Here is a 17,886-nt window from a genome sequence, read left to right as displayed (position 1 = left end):
GCCTGAGAGGCTATAGTCCATGGGGTCAAAAGGAGTCTGGACATGATTTAGCAACTATGTAACAAATAATCTCCTTTACAGGATATCTGATTCTATGAAGCAAGCAGCCATGCTGCCTTTTCTAGATCTCCTGTGAGGGGAGTGGAGCAAGGGAATGGTACTTACAATCTCTTTTCATTTCAAAAACCTTTTAGGAGATTGTGCAGACTTAATGTTAAAGATGTCTGGAAAACAGGAATCACTGGTGATTTTTAAATGCCTTAAGACATTGCTGTAAATATAAAATTCTACATAATAAAGTGATTTGAGGTAGGGAGCATGGACTTGAAGATTAAAGAAAATCAATCCTGAATATTCAATGGAAGGACTGATGCTGAAGCTGAAGCTCTAGTACTTTGGCCATCTGATGGGAAGAACTGACTCATTGGAAAAGACCCTGATGCTGATAAAGATTGAAGGCAGGAGAAGAAGGGGTCGACAGAGGATGAGATGGTTGGATGGCATCACTGACTCAATGGACATGAGTTTGAGCAAGCTCCAGGAGTTGATGATGGACAGGGAAGCCTGGCATGCTGCAGTCAGTGGGGTCGCAGAGTTAAACACGACTGAACTGAACTGAACACATGTTCATTCTTATTGTCCCATACGCTCAATGCTTCAGGATCTCTATGAACTAGTAGACAGATTGGTGATGGATAATACTTGGCTTTTATTTTTGTTTAGAAAATCCTTCCGATTATTTCACTTATTTGCTGTGATCTTCTTTGAAGAAATTATTTTGGTTTTACTTCCCCCTTTGTCTCCTTCCTTCTCACTTCATTTTCCTCCTGTCTTCCCCTTCTCCCCCCGACCCCCGGCCTTCAAAATACTGTCACAGGGGCCACCTGGTGTTGTACACTTTTAAATAGGGTGATCTTCGAATTTGATAAGAATTGAAAATTAATCTGCGGTATGGTTGGGATCATAAGTTACTGAGCGGAGATATTTCTTACTGAAATTCTTATTTGAGCAATGTGCCTCATACTTTATTATGGCAGTTTTGACTGTTTGGCACTCTCGCATATCTTCCGTATCTGGCAGTTGCAGATTCTGTGCAAATATGTCTGCATATTCAGCGCACGCTGCAGGGGTACTGGCCTCTGATGAGGTGCTCTTCTTACTTGCACAGGTTGCACAGAGCATTGAGGACCATCATCAAGAAGTGATCGGTTTCTGCAGAGAAAACGGCTTCCATGGCTTGGTTGCATACGACTCTGATTATGCTCTGTGCAACATCCCCTACTACTTCAGTGCCCACGCCCTAAAACTGAGCCGGAATGGGAAGAGTCTCACCACGAGCCAGTACCTGATGCATGAGGTTGCCAAGCAGCTGGACCTGAACCCAAACCGCTTCCCTATCTTTGCCGCTCTGTTAGGTAAGTGGCAGTGTTAAAGCTCTCATTTTGTGAAAAAGTTATGTGTATCAGGAACATACTGATTTTTTTTTAAATTTCAGTGCTAGAATATTTTGGATTGTGTCTTAAATTTTAAAAAACCAGGGAATGGGCTCCTCTTCAGTAACATTCTTTACTCATTATTTTTTGCTGATAATGTGCTTCTTTTGTTCCTAAGTGTTTGTTTATGTATTGTTTCATCTAGGCCAATAAACTAATTTTGGGGAAAAAAATGCTCTTAATGTTTTGGGGAAATAACATTTAAAAATCACAAATGCTAATATGTTCTCACTGTGAAAAACATTTAAACCTTTGACACAAATTACAGAAGGGAATTTGCTGTGAAGTTAGCACTGTTCTGTGTTCCCCTTGTTTTCAGGATTCGCACTACTTTAAAAGGAAAACAACAGAAATAAACTATCCTACCTTTGTTTCCAAAGGCTGCATCTTAAGTAAATGTATAAATATCTTTAAAAACTCCCTTGGAGGAATTTTTTATGCTGATATCTAGAAGGCTTGAAATCTTGTTTTAACTAAGATTTTATATATAAATTTTTCTCTTTTAAGTAACTTGGTAAGCCACCAGGGAAGTCCAACTTGGTAATAGGTAATCCATTTATTTATCACTTTATGTCTGTAGTTTATAGTTATTTCTATCTTTTCTGTCAACTTCCCTTTCTTGTGCTTGGAATGTGCATGTCTCTTAGCTACTTGAGAATCTGGCTCTAGTTTGCTGAGAGTTTGTAAAAATTGTATCCACAGTATAAGTAAATGTCGTCTGAGCAAGACCCTTCTGTGAGTAAAACCTAAGAACTTCAGTGATGAGATTGAGAGCTGTTTGGGGTACTCAGGCCCTCTCTGAGAGATGTGTGGTCTTAAGAAAAAGTGAGATCTTCCTGTACTCTCTCAGTTTTTATTCTGCAATGCTTAGCAACAGGATCTGGTTGTGCTTACAAGGGGGGCTATATTGTGGGCTCTTTTAGAAATTTCTAATTAGCAGATTTTTCAATAACCATTCCAAAAGAGTTTTATACAACTAGAAATTATAGTGAGGGAGCCATAATTTTTCATGTTATTTGGTGATAAAATTTCAGATTGTGTAACCACAAATTAATAAAAAAAAATTCTGATTTTACAAGTTGTCTTTATTTGGATCCAATCTCAAATACATGTCTTTAAGTTTGTACTTGGCTATTTTCTGTCCATTTTCTTAGTGAACTCTTGTGACTTGGGATTCAGAGGATTAAACCTAATTTCTAAATGCATATAGTACTTTTATGTTTTCAGATATTAAAATATAAAAGGATGTTTCCTCAAATGTTAAAAAGTGATGACGTGGATGGACACATGGAAAGTTTCATATTTACTTAAATGTTATACCCATTGACTTGGGCATGTTAATTGACTTTAAATGAATGGGAATATTTTCATTACTTTTAGAATATGGATACCTTAGCTACCCTGGGAAGGGTATTTATTTATCTTATTTAAGAAACATTGAATAAATTTCTTGGGAGATAATACCAACTAATAGTTTATGAAATATTAAAAGAAGTGAAAAATAATAACACTGAATAATTTAGTAATGAATTAATTTAAGGCTTGAAATGTCTTCAAAAAATTTAGGCAAATTATAAAGTCTTAATTGGGTGAGCATTTTTAGAGCATTTTAGTTTAGATTTTGTGTGAAAAGTTCAGTGTCCTCATATAGAAATATTATTTTTCCTTTTTTTTAAAATAGAAAGTATAATTTCTTCTTTTTGTAATAGAAAGCATAGCAATATAAGATGTTTTGTTTTAGAAAAGTTGAGTGAAATACTCATTTAAGTATGTGGCCCAAGTTTTAACAGACTATATTTGATGTTGGAATTGGCTTAATATTTTTTCAGATAGTAGGTAGCTTCAAAAACAAATCTCAGATGCTTTATACTTCACAGGAAAGTTCTGCGCTATCTGTGAGCAGAGGAAGGCAATACAGAACTCAGTGATTGACAGTTTGGGCCTGGCTCTGCTCTCGTGGGTGTCGTGACAGTTCGGCAAGCCTGTGTCACATGTCTGTGTCTAGAGTATTATGAGTAGCAATGCTGAGATGCGCTTACCTTGTCTTGCCTTCTGTTAGCAGCTCAGTAATGTATCTGCTTAGTGTGGAGGTGACTAAATCATAATATACAAATCACAGAATTATTTAGGAAATTATTGCTTTTAAATTATATGAAAACAACTAACAAATATGTTAGTATATCAGGCATCTAAGCATTATATTGAAGGGAAAGTGTTCACCCCAAATAGGTAGTTTCTCAGCTGAATACAGTTCTTACTTGTGACATAGGCCTGGTGATATTGCAAAGAGCTGACTGACACTTCTTGGTGGTAGTGTAGTCTGTGCTTTGTACATCTATTTTGTGGGTGGTGCTAGAAATTGGAGGAGGAGGGTGTTGATCCATGTCACAAACTGCAAGCACTGTCACTTAACCTTAGGTTTTATAACTGGGTAGATTCTGCATCTGCACCTACTTCACAGAATGCAGTTTGAGCCATAGCCTCTCATAAACACACGAAAACTTGTATCAGATTGGTATCTGGCATCTGGCATTATCAGACTGACCTTAATACTGTGCTGGGGAATTACTTAGGTTTTTATGCAGTTTATTCAGTTTGAATGCTGTTAAGCTTATAATGGAAATGTAGTTGAAGCAGCTTCAAGAAGTTGGCCTGCTGTATGTTTTGTGTTAACAGATGAAGAAATACTCTCAATGCCTGTGTGGAAGTTTTATGCGGTGTATTAAATGAGGTGGTCCTAAGGAGTCATATTGCAAAGTCTAAAACTAACAAAGATAATCTACAGATTATAACATGCAGTGATATTAAGTTTCCCCCTTGTCAGTAATGGCTTTTGTGGTATCCCTGTTTGTATTCCAGGAAATCACATTCTACCTGATGAAGATCTGGCTTCCTTTCATTGGAGTTTACTTGGTCCAGAACATCCACTAGCTTCACTTAAGGTAAAAATTCATTTTATTTCCAACATTTGTTGCTTTTCTTTTTCCTTTCATAATCTAAGCAATGTTTCTTTATTGTAGAAGGAAATATACCGCAAAATTAGCAATATCATGCTTCCGCCTAACTTCACAATCTGTGCTGCCTTCAAAAAAACAAAGAACCTACCTTATATTGTTCCCCGCACCTATATTTTAGGGAAATATATATAAATGTTTTTAAAATTTTCCTCAGATGAATTCTTCATGTCATGTACCTAGATAGGTGTAAATTTTTTAGCTAAAGTTTGTACGTATTTTCTTTTCTTGCAAATATTATTTTTTCAATAGATAATATCATCTGCTGTTATGGATCAATATCTTAGCAGAGTTTGATAAATTTCATAATTTTCTTACTGATTTTCTAATATTGTAAAAATCTATAGTTTTAATGCTTTATGAGTGATTGAGGAGACCCAAGTTCATTAGAAAAATGGTCTATTTGTACTGTTCCGTTGATATTTATTTTCTTATTTTTCTCCCCTTCCTGTTTGTGAAAGTAATGAACATCCAGGAAGATGCCCTTAACTTTGATTTTCTAAAGTGGGAGGGTTTACAGTTTGATGTGAGCATAGTAGTGGAGTGGTATGAGTCACTAGGGAACTTGTATTTGTGAGTGGCTTCCTGTGATTTTCTGAATTCCCTTTGCTGAGAAAATTGGTGTGGTGTTCTCTGCTGTCAGTGTTGTCGTCATAGCTGCCACTTCCTAGATAGGAAGTTGGGAATTCTGAACCTAGACTGGCCGGCAGCCTGGGCCTCAGTTCCTTGTGGTAATGGGGAGGTTGCATGGAGTGGTTTCTGAATGCATGTTTTCCTATTGTCAGAATTGTCCTCCAAATAGGATTTTCAGTGTTTAACTTACAGCAAACTGTGATACTTGGAAGTTCAGGTGGCATTCCTCTCGTGCCTCTTTCATCTTGTTCCTTGGTGCCTAGAACCTTTTTTTTTTTTCCATTTCTTATTGATAGGCCCTGATATTTTCCTTTTTATCCTAACAGTTCTTGGTATGAGGCTTTTCAGCTTCTGTTGGAAGGTCAGTTTTTCTCCTTTTGTTTGAGTTACTTGTTTTCTTTTGCCTTTTTTTTTTTTTTTCCCGCCTGAAGGAAAACCGCTGTCTATTTGCTATTGGCCAGAATGTTCTTCAAGTGTGTTTTCATTTACAAAGTACTACAATTTGTAAACTTGATTCCAAGCTCCTGGTGATACCATTAATGACTTGCAGAATCAGAAAAGTACAGTCTGAAATCAGGTAGACTCAGAAGTATTAGGCTCATTAGCTTATTAAACGGTATGCTTTTATGAAAGCTTGTTTTTTTACAAGGTTTGTATTGTTTTGAGTAGGAGGGGTGAGTGAGAGGCTCCCAGGATCCCCAGACGGTATACATATGTTTAAATTGAGCTCACCTTATTTCGTGTGTTAGAGGTTAGAAGTGAGGAACTGTTTAAAGAATTATTGGAAAACCAGCTCAATCCACTAGTAGATTGCAAGTATCATTATCACATACTTTTCCTAATAGTTTGTTAATAAAAATAAAAATATATAAAAAGTTGAAATAGAAAATATCTATTCACATATCCATCACCTTGGTTCACCTGTTGTTAACAGTAAAGATTATTTGTATCTGTGTGTGTGTTTTTTAACTCAACTGTCTGGAAGTAAGTTGCAGAGATCATAACACTTTATCTGTGAAAACTTTGGTTTATATTGGCTGCTGCTGCTCCATCGTATCCAACCATTTGTGACCCTGTGGACTGTAGCCTGCCAGGCTCCTCTGTCCATGAAATTTTCCAGACAAGAACACTGGATTGAGTTGCTGTTTCTTACTCCAGGGGATCTTTCCGACCCAAGGCCTGAACTAGCGTCTTCTGAATTGGCAGGCAGGTTCTTAAGCACTGAGCCACCTGGGAATCCCTTGGTTTATATCAACACCACCACCTAAAAATAAGGATAATCTCTTAATTATATTACTGTCATGACATCAACTAAATTAATGTCATTTAATATAAGTCTACGTTGACATTTTTCTGTTTTCTCTGGAAGTTGTTTGTAGGATTGTTTGTGTATGTATGTATTTTAAAATTATTTATATACTTTTGGTTGTTTTGGGTCTTCGTTGCTGTGCACAGGCTTTCTCTAGTTGTGGTGAGCGGGAGCTATTCTTTGTTGCAGTGCGCAGGCTTCTCACCACAGTAGCTTCTCTTGCTGTGGAGCACAGGGTCTAGGCACGTAGGCTTCAGTAGTTGAGGCTCGTGGGCTCAGTAGTTGTGGCACATGGGCTTTGTTGCCTTTGGGCACGTGGAATCTTCCCGGACCAGGGATCAAACCCATGTCCTCTGCATTGGCAGCAGATTTCTATCCACTTGTGGGTTTTTTAAAAAACTAAATTTTTTGCATTATCAACATGTGTATTTTAAATATTAGCTAGGTATTTTTATGGCATAATAGCGAAGCAGTCCAACATAATTTTTCAATGATTTGATATGCTGTAGGATTTTTTAAAGTGACATTACGAAAAGTAAAACGTCTGGCTTTGAGTTAAAAAATTGCAAAACTTTTATGTTTTGACCTTTATACACAGTTTCTGTGTGTGCTGCTGCTGCTAAGTCACTTCAGTTGTGTCCGACTCTGTGCGACCCCAGAGGCGGCAGCCCACCAGGCTCCCCCGTCCCTGGGATTCTCCAGGCAAGAACACTAGAGTGGGTTGCCATTTCCTTCTCCAGTGCATGACAGTGAAAAGTGAAAGTGAAGTTGCTCAGTTGTGTCCGACTCTTAGCGACCCCGTGGACTGCAGCCCACCAGGCTCCTCCGTCCATGGGATTTTCCAGGCAAGAGCACTGGAGTGGGTTGCCACTGCCTTCTCCTTCTGTGTGTAGTATCATCTTAACAAAAACTGGGATTTTTTTTTTCTTTTTAATTGGAGTATTGCTTTATAATGTTGTGTCAGCTTCTGCCATACAAAAACACGAATCAGCCATAAGCATACACATGTCCTGTCCCTCTCAAATCTCCCACCCACCCCCCGACCCCATCCCATCCCATCCCTCTGGGTTGTCACAGAGCACAATGTCGGGCCCCCCCATATAACTCAGCGACTTCCCACTCTGTTTCACAGATGGTATCGTATATGTTTCAGCGCTACTCTCTCAATCCCTCCTGCCCGCTCCTTTCCCCACTGTGTCCACAGGCCTGTTCTCTCTGTCTCTATTTTTGCCTTGCAAATAGGTTCATCAGTGCCATTTTTCTAGATTTCATATATATGCGTTAATATGTGATATTTGTTTTTCTCTTTCTGACCTCACTCTGTGTAACTAGTCTGTGGGATATTGAATATGGGGTTTTTTCTCATGAACGTACTACTGTTTAGAATTGTTTGTGCCCATCTGCTTTTTTAATTGCTTTTTCCCAGTTATAAAACTAACTACATCTTTTGAAAATTTGGTTAGTTGTTGATTATAAAACTTTCTTATGATTTTTTTCCTTTTCAACAGAGTATGTTGTATACAGTTTTTAAGGATACTTGATTTTGCTTCCCCGATTTCAAGCATTCCTTTTCTCCTACTTTATTTTGCCAAAGTATTTCACTGAGTTCATATCTACTAGTTTATTGTTCACAGAGGGTTGGTGTTATATGAACTTATTATCTAATAAATTCAAATCCCCCCTTAACGTGTAATGTCATAATCTTATTCCTGTCGACATTTCGACATCACCATCCACAGTGCTGGTTGGGCCAATAGGAGAGCCTGGCTGGGGCTCTGGATTCAGAAGCACAAGCAGAACCTGGAGTGGCTGGTGATAAACAGCTGAGGCAGTTGGGTCATGAGGCGATCCCCACAGAGAAGGCTAGGAAGGGAGCAGAATTCTGTTTTGTGCTGCCTGATTAATCAGGGATAGTGCTTATTAGAGTAGGTGTGCAATGCTAAACACACTTAAAAACCTAAAAATCAAGTTAGGGCAGTAGAAAAGGGGAAGTTAAGGCAGCCAGTCAAGTTTTTAAGCTTTTCAATACTTGTTTACATGTTAAGAACTTCTAGTTTCTTAGTTATGGAAGTAAAGTTTCTTAGTTTTGGAATTAAAGTATATTTCGTTTGGTTTCAGCACAGCAGGAGCCCATTTTAAGTCACATCACAGTCTAGAAGCAGAGGTGGGAGTCCTTTGGGATGTTAGGTGATCGGCTCTGCTTGGGAACACCTCCTGGCTATAAGCATGTGCCAAATGAGTGCCGTTTTTATATGTGCTTTTTGAATTTTTAAAAATGGTTTTTATGATTTTGAGTCCTTGAAAGTTATGGAACTTTTTATTTGGGTTTGGCATTGAATTTTTTAATGGAAAGTGTTTTCTTAAGTTGAATCATAAGTTGCAGGTCTTTGTATTCCCAAACTTCATATTCAGTTTCATATATTTTGAGTTTTATCCCTGTCAGTCATTCCTGACTCCCAAGTGTTTCCTGCCCCAGAGTCCCTTTGTCATTTCCGCTTTGCAAGTTTTATGCTCACCTTTCCTCTCCTTAGACCTCCTACAAGTGGTGTTCTCCTGTATAGCTCTTCAGGTTCTATTTTGGCCTCTCTATACCACTTCCCCAGTGTGGCAGGCAGGCAGAGGAGACCTTCCCCTGGACACAACTGCCCACGCCACCGTCACCACCCCACTGCCCCAGCCCCGCTCTGCCCATCAGCCACAGGCCAGGCAGGTGCTAGTTTCTCTTGAATTCCTCCCTGTGTGTGTCCAGTTAAAATGTCTCCTCGAAAACTTCCTTGCTTGCTTCTGGCTCTTCTCAAAATCTAAGTCCTAGCTCTTGTACATGTCTCTTTCTGATTTAAGTAGTCTTTAGTATTTATACCTCTACCTTTGGATTAACCTTTTAGTCACCCTCCTTTACCAGCAATATCTTTTCCCTGAGGCAGCTTATACCAGGACACTCTTGTAGGTCATCTCAGGAACGTTTTGTTTTAAATTTACTTAGAATTTTACTAAAAGTTATCTCTATATGTTTACATCTTACTGTCTGCCACCAAAAGTCACTGAGCAATCCTTTTTACAAATGTCTTTAGGGACAGGATGTGGCGGTTGACCCTGGGGGAGGAGGGAGTCTGATTCTGGGAGAGTGGCATGTCAGGGTCCCCAGGAATGTGGAGGTGGACAGAAGAGCCATCTGTGTCTCATCGTGCAGGCCACACAATCCCAGCATTCTCAAAGTCATGGCAAATGGCACAGCTTGCAGTGGGCCCTCAGAATGAAGCCAGGACTTGAAGGATCTCCTCTCTCTTGGCTTCCCGGAAGGAGCTCCATGGGTAGCACCTGCTCACCAGTGTCCAGCCCACCAGTGATTTTCATCTGCACTCCTCATGGCCCCTCTCTGGGTTTCACACCATGGAGCCAGCTTCCAGAGAGAAGAGCAGCCTGATTTCAGGCCTTTTGAAGTTTTATGGTATATCTAACATACTGTGCAACTTCACTAGAGTGAGATTGGTGATCAGACTTCCTGGAATCTTTTTTGAAAGAAAGTTGAATATAAATTGTGCATCAATAGAAAGATGGGCTTCATTTACTTTAAGAGTTCTACCTTTTAAGGCATTGCAAGAGGTGGCAGCATGGGCACTGTAGGACATTCTAAAGAAGGAATTCCTGCTTGTGTATTAATGTTAATTGAAGTTAACTCATACCTTTTTCCCCTCAAAAAGTCATTGTATCATAAGAGCTAAAAAGTACTTCCTAAAACCCAAGGACTTTGGGGGCTCTAGAGAAAATATTGTTAGGGGCCTAGAAATGGTTGAAAAACTCAACCATTATGCAGTGTGGAAATAAGAGCTATTTATAATTTCACTCTTGGAGGAGAACCACTTTTAACAGATTGATATTCATACTCCAAAATTGTTTTAAAATGTACACCCTACTAATATTATTATTACAGTGTCATGCATTCAGTGAGCTGCACATAATTAACAGTCTGTGGAATTTCAGCACACAGGTTCATGGTGCTGGGGTGTATGCTTTTAGGTCGTGGAAACTTAGGTAAGAAGTTTTATTCTTTGCTCATTTAAAATTTATATAAGGAATCCTTAGATGGAAAATACAAGACTGAACTCAAAAGATGCTTGCTTATTTGTATCTTATCTGAGCTGCTTTCCCTGTTCCCAGTTGCTTTTAGAGTAAAGATGGAAAACTTGGTGTTCCGAGGAATTGTCTGGGATCACTGGGACTCAACAGCTTTTCTGTCTTTGGACAGAAGTCACTTTGCTGGGAAAGAGGGACAGTCATGGGAGGAGTCTGTGTTTCTTAGTTGTTGCAGGGTTACTTTTAGCTTAGCTCCTTTCTATAGGGACTGTGCCTACAGAACTCTTCCTGAGTGAGCCGAAATGCATAACCTGGTCAGGAGGAGAGAGAGATTCATGGTCCAAAAGCCGTCTGAAAGATACAGTGTTTGTAGTGGCTGACTTCTCATGCCTGCGGTGGTGACTGGTGGGGTAAGTTAAAAGGAAGGTTACTGGAGTACTTTTGGTTTCTCTGTTTCTTCTCATGACCTGGAATCTTCTAGTGTTATGTTAATTAAGTGACATAGCCTCAGTTTTTTAAAACGTGTGCAGACACTTTCAAGTGTATTTTCTCCCCTCTGGGTCCAGAACCTCAGCATTGTTCCTGAATAGGCCGTCTCCATCTCTCTAACAGAAGAGATCGTCTTCCGAAAATGTGGCTCGCTTGGCAGCTTCCTGACCCTGTGTCTTGGGTGCGTGCACCTATACACCTCACCTTGCCAGTGGTCTCTGCCCTGGGCACTTCTAGGCAACTCAGCCAGAGAGGTCACCTTTCTTGACGCTAGCCCAATCTGGGGCCAGGAAGATGTGACAGAACTGGGATTTGCTAGCAGTTTACTTCCAAACTGCCATTCCCGATTAGAATGGTTTTAAATTTTTCTTTTTATAACAGTTTTATTGGGATACAATCACATGTCATAAAATATACTCCTTTAAAATACGATTCAGGGCTTCTGAGGTGGCTCAGTGGTAAAGAGTCCACCTGCCAGTGCAGGAGATGCAAGAGACGTGGGTTCAATCCCTGGGGTGGGAAGATCCCCTGGAGAAGGAAATAGCAATCCACTCCAGTATTTTTGCCTGAAAACTTCCATCAGTAGAGGAGCCTAGCAGCAGCAGCGGGCTACAGTCCATGAGGTTGCAAAAAGTCGGGCACGACTGAGCGCATGTACGCAAAACGTATAATCCAACGATTTTTAGCTTTCGCAAAGTTTATGCATCTATCATCACTTATAATTTTAAAATACTTTCATTCCCCCCAAAAGAAACCCAGTACCTCACCTGCTAGCAGTCACTTCCTACTTCTCTCCCTCTCCCACCCGTTGATAACCACTAGTCTACTTTTTTCTCTATGGATTTGCCTCTTCTGGACATTTCGTATAAGTGGAATTATATGACCTCTTGTGTCTGGTCTCTTTCATTGAGCATTTCCCCCTCCCCCCACCAAGGTTCAGTCACATTGTCGCATGAATCAGTACTTCATTTTTTTTAATGGCCAAATAACAGTCTGTTGTGTGGGTGTACCTACCACATTCAATCTGTTCATCAGTCACTGGACATTCAGATTGTTAGCCACATTTTGGCTATTGTAATGCTACTGTGAATATTTAGGTACAAGTATTTGTATAGACATGTTTTCATCTCTCTTGGGTGTATACCTAGGACTGAAATTGCTTAACTTTTTGAGGTCCTACTCCACTGTTTTCCACAGCAGCTATACTGTTCACACTTATCAGCAATGTTGTGAGGGTTCTGACTTTTCTGGGTCCTCACAAACACTTGTTGTCTGTTTTATTTCTAATTGTCACAGTGGATGTGTCATAGTGGCTGTGATATGGTTTTGATTTGCATTTCTCTGATGATTAATGATGTTGAACACCCTTTCCTTTGCTCACTGGCCATTTGTATACCTTCTTTGGATAAATATCTATTCATATCTTTTGTCCATTGAAAAAATTTTTTTATTATTGAGGTATGTGAGTTCTTTTTTTAAATATATTCTGAAAGGTAAGTCTCTTATCAGATACATAATTTGCAAACACTTTCTTGCTTTTTGTGGGTTGTCTTTTCACTTTCATCATGGTGTCCTTTGATAACTCTTCAGAGACTCAGGCACGGTCATGTACTAGAGTTTACCCACAGATAACTTGACAGCATGTTCTTTCTTTGTCTCCAGTGGTGTTTATTATACTGCAGCCTTCTATGGCGAGTCATACACTGGGTCTTCTCCCAGAAGAGTTCTGATTCTTATCTTACACTTAATATCCTTTTGTCTCTGTTGCTTCTATCTTTAGTATTCTCACCATACTTCACTCTTTCACCCACCCTGGGGCTGTCTGCCCATTTACTCGTCTCTTTCTTCCCTAGCTGGCCTGGACCTCTTGATGGGTCATCTCCAACCAGGGGTACCAGCATCACCCTTCTGTTGCTCCTTCTTCCATCTCACGCACCCAGCAGACTTCTCCAGCCTAGATTGTACTATCTAGAGAATATCTTGAGAACCACACAGCTGATGGATGCTGCTGCAAATTTATGATCTAAGTTAAAGAAGGATCTAAATAAATGAGGAAAAGTATGTGTTTATGGTTCAAAAGACTGTTGTTATATAGATTCACTACATCCTCATCAAAATCTACCCTGGAGAAAGGAACAGCTACCCACTCGAGTATTCTGACCTGGAGAATTCTGTGGACTGCATAGTCCATGGGGTTGCAAGGAGTCAGACATGACTGAATGATTTTCACTTCACTTTCACATCAAAATCCAAGCAAGCTTTGTTTTAAAGTGGAAATTGAAAAGTAGGTTTTAAAATTCATGTGGAACTGCAAGGGACCTAGAAAAGCAACAAAGATGTTGAAAAGGAATAACAAATTTGAAGGACTTGCTGCTGCTGCTGCTGCTGCTGCTAAGTTGCTTCAGTCGTGTCCGACTCTGTGCGACCCCATAGATGGCAGCCCACCAGGCTCCCCCGTCCCTGGGATTCTCCAGGCAAGAACACTGGAGTGGGTTGCCATTTCCTTCTCCATTGAAGGACTTAGTGTTAATTTCAGTATGACTGTAAAGCTATAATCAACTCAGTGTAGTACTGACATAAGGGTGTCGAATAGATCAATGGAACAGAGCAAGTTCAGAAATAATCGTGTATATACATGGTTAGTTACCTTTACCAGAAGTCCATAAGTAACTAAATGGGGAAAGGGTTAGTCTTTATAATAGCTGGATATTCATTTGCAAAAATTAGAAATATAAAAATTATTCTAGAAGAAAATATAAGAGAAGATCTTTATGACCTGGAGTTAGAGATTTCTTAGTTAAAAGAATGAAAAGCAAGCAACAACAGTGAATAGAGATAGAATTATGTTGTGCTATTTGCACAATGTAATTCTTACCAGAGGACTTGTATTCAGAATATATAAAGAACAATACAATAATAAGACACACAACCCAACAACAAAGAAAAAGACGGGCAAAATTTTGAACAGACATTTTACAGAATATTCAATAAGCACACAAGGAGATGTTCCATGCCATTAGGTAATGCAGATTAAAACCACCATGAGCTGCATTACTAACCACTAGAATGGGTGAAATTGAGGAGACAGATGATGAGAAGCGTCAGTACATGTCAGCACCTGCAGCTCTGAGATGTGGCTGTTGGGAAGCAGAATCCAGAATGGTCACTTTGAAAACCGTCTGACAAAGTTTCTTACAAAGTTAAACATGCACCTGCCATATGACCCAGCAATCCCACAACTAGACATTTACTCATGAGGAATGAAATCCTCTGTTGACACACATGATTCAGTCTGAGTCTCTGGGCAGCTTTATCTATTGTAGTCTCAAAGACACTCGGCAGTAGTCAGCTGGTGAATGGATGAATAAATTGTGGCACAGTCTTACAATGAAATGCTCATAGCAGAGAAAGGGACCAACTAATTTCTTACAGTATGTTTGAATCTTAAAGCATTATCTTAAGTGAAGAGTTGAAAACAAAGGAAATAGATTGGTCTTATGTAAAATCCTAGAAAAGGCAAAAGTATAGTGATAGATAGCAGGTTAGTGGTTGCCTGGGGCTATGATGGGAAGGGGAACAGGAAACTGTTTGAGGTGATGGAAAAATTGTATTTCATAATTGTGGTAGTGGCTTCACTAATTGGAGAAGGAAATGGCAACCCAAGCTATCAATATCAACAGTTAATCTTATATTCTCCTTAATATTTATCTTAAACATTTGTCATGTCTTCGGACCTCTCTTCACTTTCACACTGCTTTCTCTTAGAGAGAGGTCCTTTATCTAAGGATGATGAGAGTCCTCAGCTTCTCGTTCCCCTGTTTGCCTTCTTCTTCATCCAGGCTCACTTTACTTCCCTTTTCCAGCCTGAGACTAGACTGTCCTGACATTCTTGAGCCCGTGTCACTGAATGCATCTGGGGAGCCCTTCCTTGCCTCATCCGGTCAACTCCTTGCTCCTATGTAGACACTCCCACTTTTGGTCCTTGATCCTTAGTTTGTAAATGTGGTCTAGTCTCCCGTGTTCTCCTAACTCTCTTTTTTCATCCTCAGATCTTCCAAGGGCAGTCTTCCATTGTTTCCCCAACAGCGTAACCCACCCTCACTGCTCGCTGAACCCCTCCCCACCTATTTCTAGCAGACACAGGTGGGTCTTTATCCAAGGCTGTGGATTTGACAAATGATTTGTCAAGTGATTTTCAACCTCTTTGGAGCATTTGACAGTGTCAGTCATCCTGTTCTCTTCACCCTTCTGGGAAATTCCTGCCTTGATTCCCAGATCCCAACTTCATTCTATATTCCTTATTTCTGCATCCTTTCCTTGACTCTCCTGTGAGCTGGCTGCCCTTGAGTGCATGTGCATTCCCTAGGGTCCATCTGTACCTTGCTGTAATCCTCACACTTTCTGGCATGTCTCATTTGCCTTCAAGGTTATAAGTACCATCCCTGTGTTGATGATTCTCCAGTGTACTTCTTCCAGTGAGACCTCTTCCTTGAACTGCCGGGTGTATCCTACCATCCACTAAGTCATCTCCACTTGGGCACTCCACCTGTGCACCAAATTTGATGTTTCTAAAAATGTCATCACCCTGCCTGAATGGTTTTGTCTTCCTGTGTTATGTTTCTCAGCTAGTGATACCACTGTCCCTGTAGTCATCAGGTTAGAAATGGGGAATTAAATTTGATTCTTCCCCTCTCCGGGTCTAGCTCATCTGACCTTTCCCAGCATGCTCACCCTGTCCTTTACCACCTGCGTTATTGTCAGTTGAGTTTGAGCAGGAGCCGCTGATGTTCCCTCCTTTGCTCCTTCGCCTTCATGCCTGTCCTCCATGCGTCTGACACCAGGCCTGATCTCATACCTCCCCTGTTGACAGGTTTCTGTAGCTCCTTTCATCGACAACAGGAGTTTGGATTTCATGGATCTCTTGGGCGGTGGGAGGAGCTGGGAGGGCTCCTGTTGTGTTGCCAACTTCTAATTTTTCTAAATAAGAATGTTAGAAGAACAAGGAGCTTGCTATCGACCATCATTTTACAGAAAAGGACATTTAATGCTAAAAGAGGCCTAATTTAGAAGACGACTAGGCCAGAGTGTAGTGGTCAGGTGTGCAGCCTGCGGGTCGGGTAGTGGCCCAGCTACTCACCTTGTTGGCTCCTATGGGTGCCTTAATGAGCTTCTGTCAAATGGGAAGTACGTTTAAGAGTGTACCTCACAGCATTGTTTTGTGGATTAAATGAAGCGATGCCTGCCGAAAGCAGCGTGTGGCATACAGTCTAGAGGAACTCAGTCACAGGACCTTGCAGCTCCAGCTGGATGCAGACACTTCTACAGGAGGGAGCCCAAGCCTGCCCGCCTTTCCTTCAGAGCCTCCGGGGACGCTTGCTCACAAAGTGTGATGAAACTTTTCTTTGTTTACAGTTAACACTTTAAACTCAAATCTGTTGAAGTCTTCGGTGTGTCTGCATAACAGTTTCCACGTGCAGAGCTCTCGTTTAGCATTGTGTGTGATTATTGCATTTTAGCATCCTTTTCAAGCTTGATGGTGGTAGTGGTAAAGAACCTGCTTGCCAATGCAGGACACGAAAGAGATGATGTGGGTTCAATCCTTTGGTCAGGAAGATCCTGTAGAGGAGGGCATGTCACCCGCTCTAGTGTTCTTGCCTGGAGAAGCCCATGGACAGAGAAGCCTGGTGGGCTATGGTCCATAGGATCACAAAGAGTCAGACATGACTGAAGCAACCTAGCATGCACACATGTATAAGATATTGATTCTTGTCATAACTTTTTAAGAATCTCAAGGCATAGCCACTGGTAGGTACCTAATGATTATGGTGTTTAAGTGTTTTCCTTACTTTTGACTCTTCTAGAAACTACTAGGCTTCAGGGTGTGTTCAATGATGCAATGGTTGGTGGGCTTATTACAACAAACTGCCTTAGCCCCCTCACATAACTCTTTTCATTGGTATGGGGGCGCCAAGGCTGCACTCAGTTGGATCTCAGGGCTATGCTTTGAGAATCACAGAGGATGCAGAAACCTTTCTTCCGCCTCAGCTGGGCCATGATTTTCCTCCAGGCTCTCCTCTGAGGTCTCTTTTGGAGTTGGCCCGTATTTTTTTCTGCAATAAGAATATGAGCTTCTTGAAGTCGAGTACTGGGGAGCTGCTCCATGTTCTCATTTCTAGAACAATGCCTTACTCACAAGTTAATGTTGATCAAATCAGGTTTCTAGTTTTTTTCCCGAAAATTGCCAAAATTTGGCAAAATTGCCAAAGTCATTTCCACGTTGCTGTTTTCCAAATGGCAGTGAAGTGGGTCAGGTTTTTCTGCTTCAGCAATGATGTTAAGCAAGAGAGTTCCAGAAAAACATCTATTTCTGCTTTATTGACTGTGCCAAAGCCTTTGACTGTGTGGATTACAATAAACTGTGGAAAAGTCTGAAAGAGATGGGAATACCAGACCACCTGACTTGCCTCTTGAGAAACCTGTATACAGGTCAGGAAGCAACAGTTAGAACTGGACATGGAACAACAGACTGGTTCCAAATAGGAAAAGGAGTACATCAAGGCTGTATATTGTCACCCTGCTTATTTAACTTATATTCAGAATACATCCAGAGAAGGCAGTGGCAACCCACTCCAGTACTCTTGCCTGGAGAATCCCATGGATGGAGGAGCCTGGTAGGCTGCAGTCCGTGGGGTCGTGAAGAGTTGGATATGACTGAACGACTTCACTTTCACTTTTCACTTTCATGCATTGGAGAAGGAAATGGCAACCCACTCCAGTGTTCTTGCCTGGAGAATCCCAGGGACGGCGGAGCCTGGTGGGCTGCCATCTGTGGGGTTGTGCAGAGTCGGACAGGACTGAAGCAACTTAGCAGCAG

At 40.7% G+C, this 17,886-nt stretch overlaps 1 protein-coding gene across 3 annotated transcripts in view; it reads left to right on the top strand.

The window, feature by feature from the left end:
* The window catches only part of FAM120A (family with sequence similarity 120 member A), a 118,238-nt gene that overhangs the window by 22,779 nt on the left and 77,573 nt on the right, over positions 1-17,886 (top strand). For all 3 annotated transcript variants that reach the window (XM_015093026.3, XM_042242987.2, XM_060410829.1), the window contains exons 2-3: positions 1,169-1,415; positions 4,353-4,435. In XM_015093026.3, coding sequence (XP_014948512.2) covers positions 1,169-1,415; positions 4,353-4,435 — 330 coding nt within the window. The remainder of the gene's footprint in view (positions 1-1,168; positions 1,416-4,352; positions 4,436-17,886) is intronic.

The sequence above is a fragment of the Ovis aries genome, chromosome 2 (assembly GCF_016772045.2).
Source record: "Ovis aries strain OAR_USU_Benz2616 breed Rambouillet chromosome 2, ARS-UI_Ramb_v3.0, whole genome shotgun sequence".
In the NCBI taxonomy this organism is placed as follows: domain Eukaryota; kingdom Metazoa; phylum Chordata; class Mammalia; order Artiodactyla; family Bovidae; genus Ovis; species Ovis aries.
The sequence above is the reverse complement of the archived record's forward strand: the minus strand, read 5'-3'. Positions and strand labels throughout refer to the sequence as shown.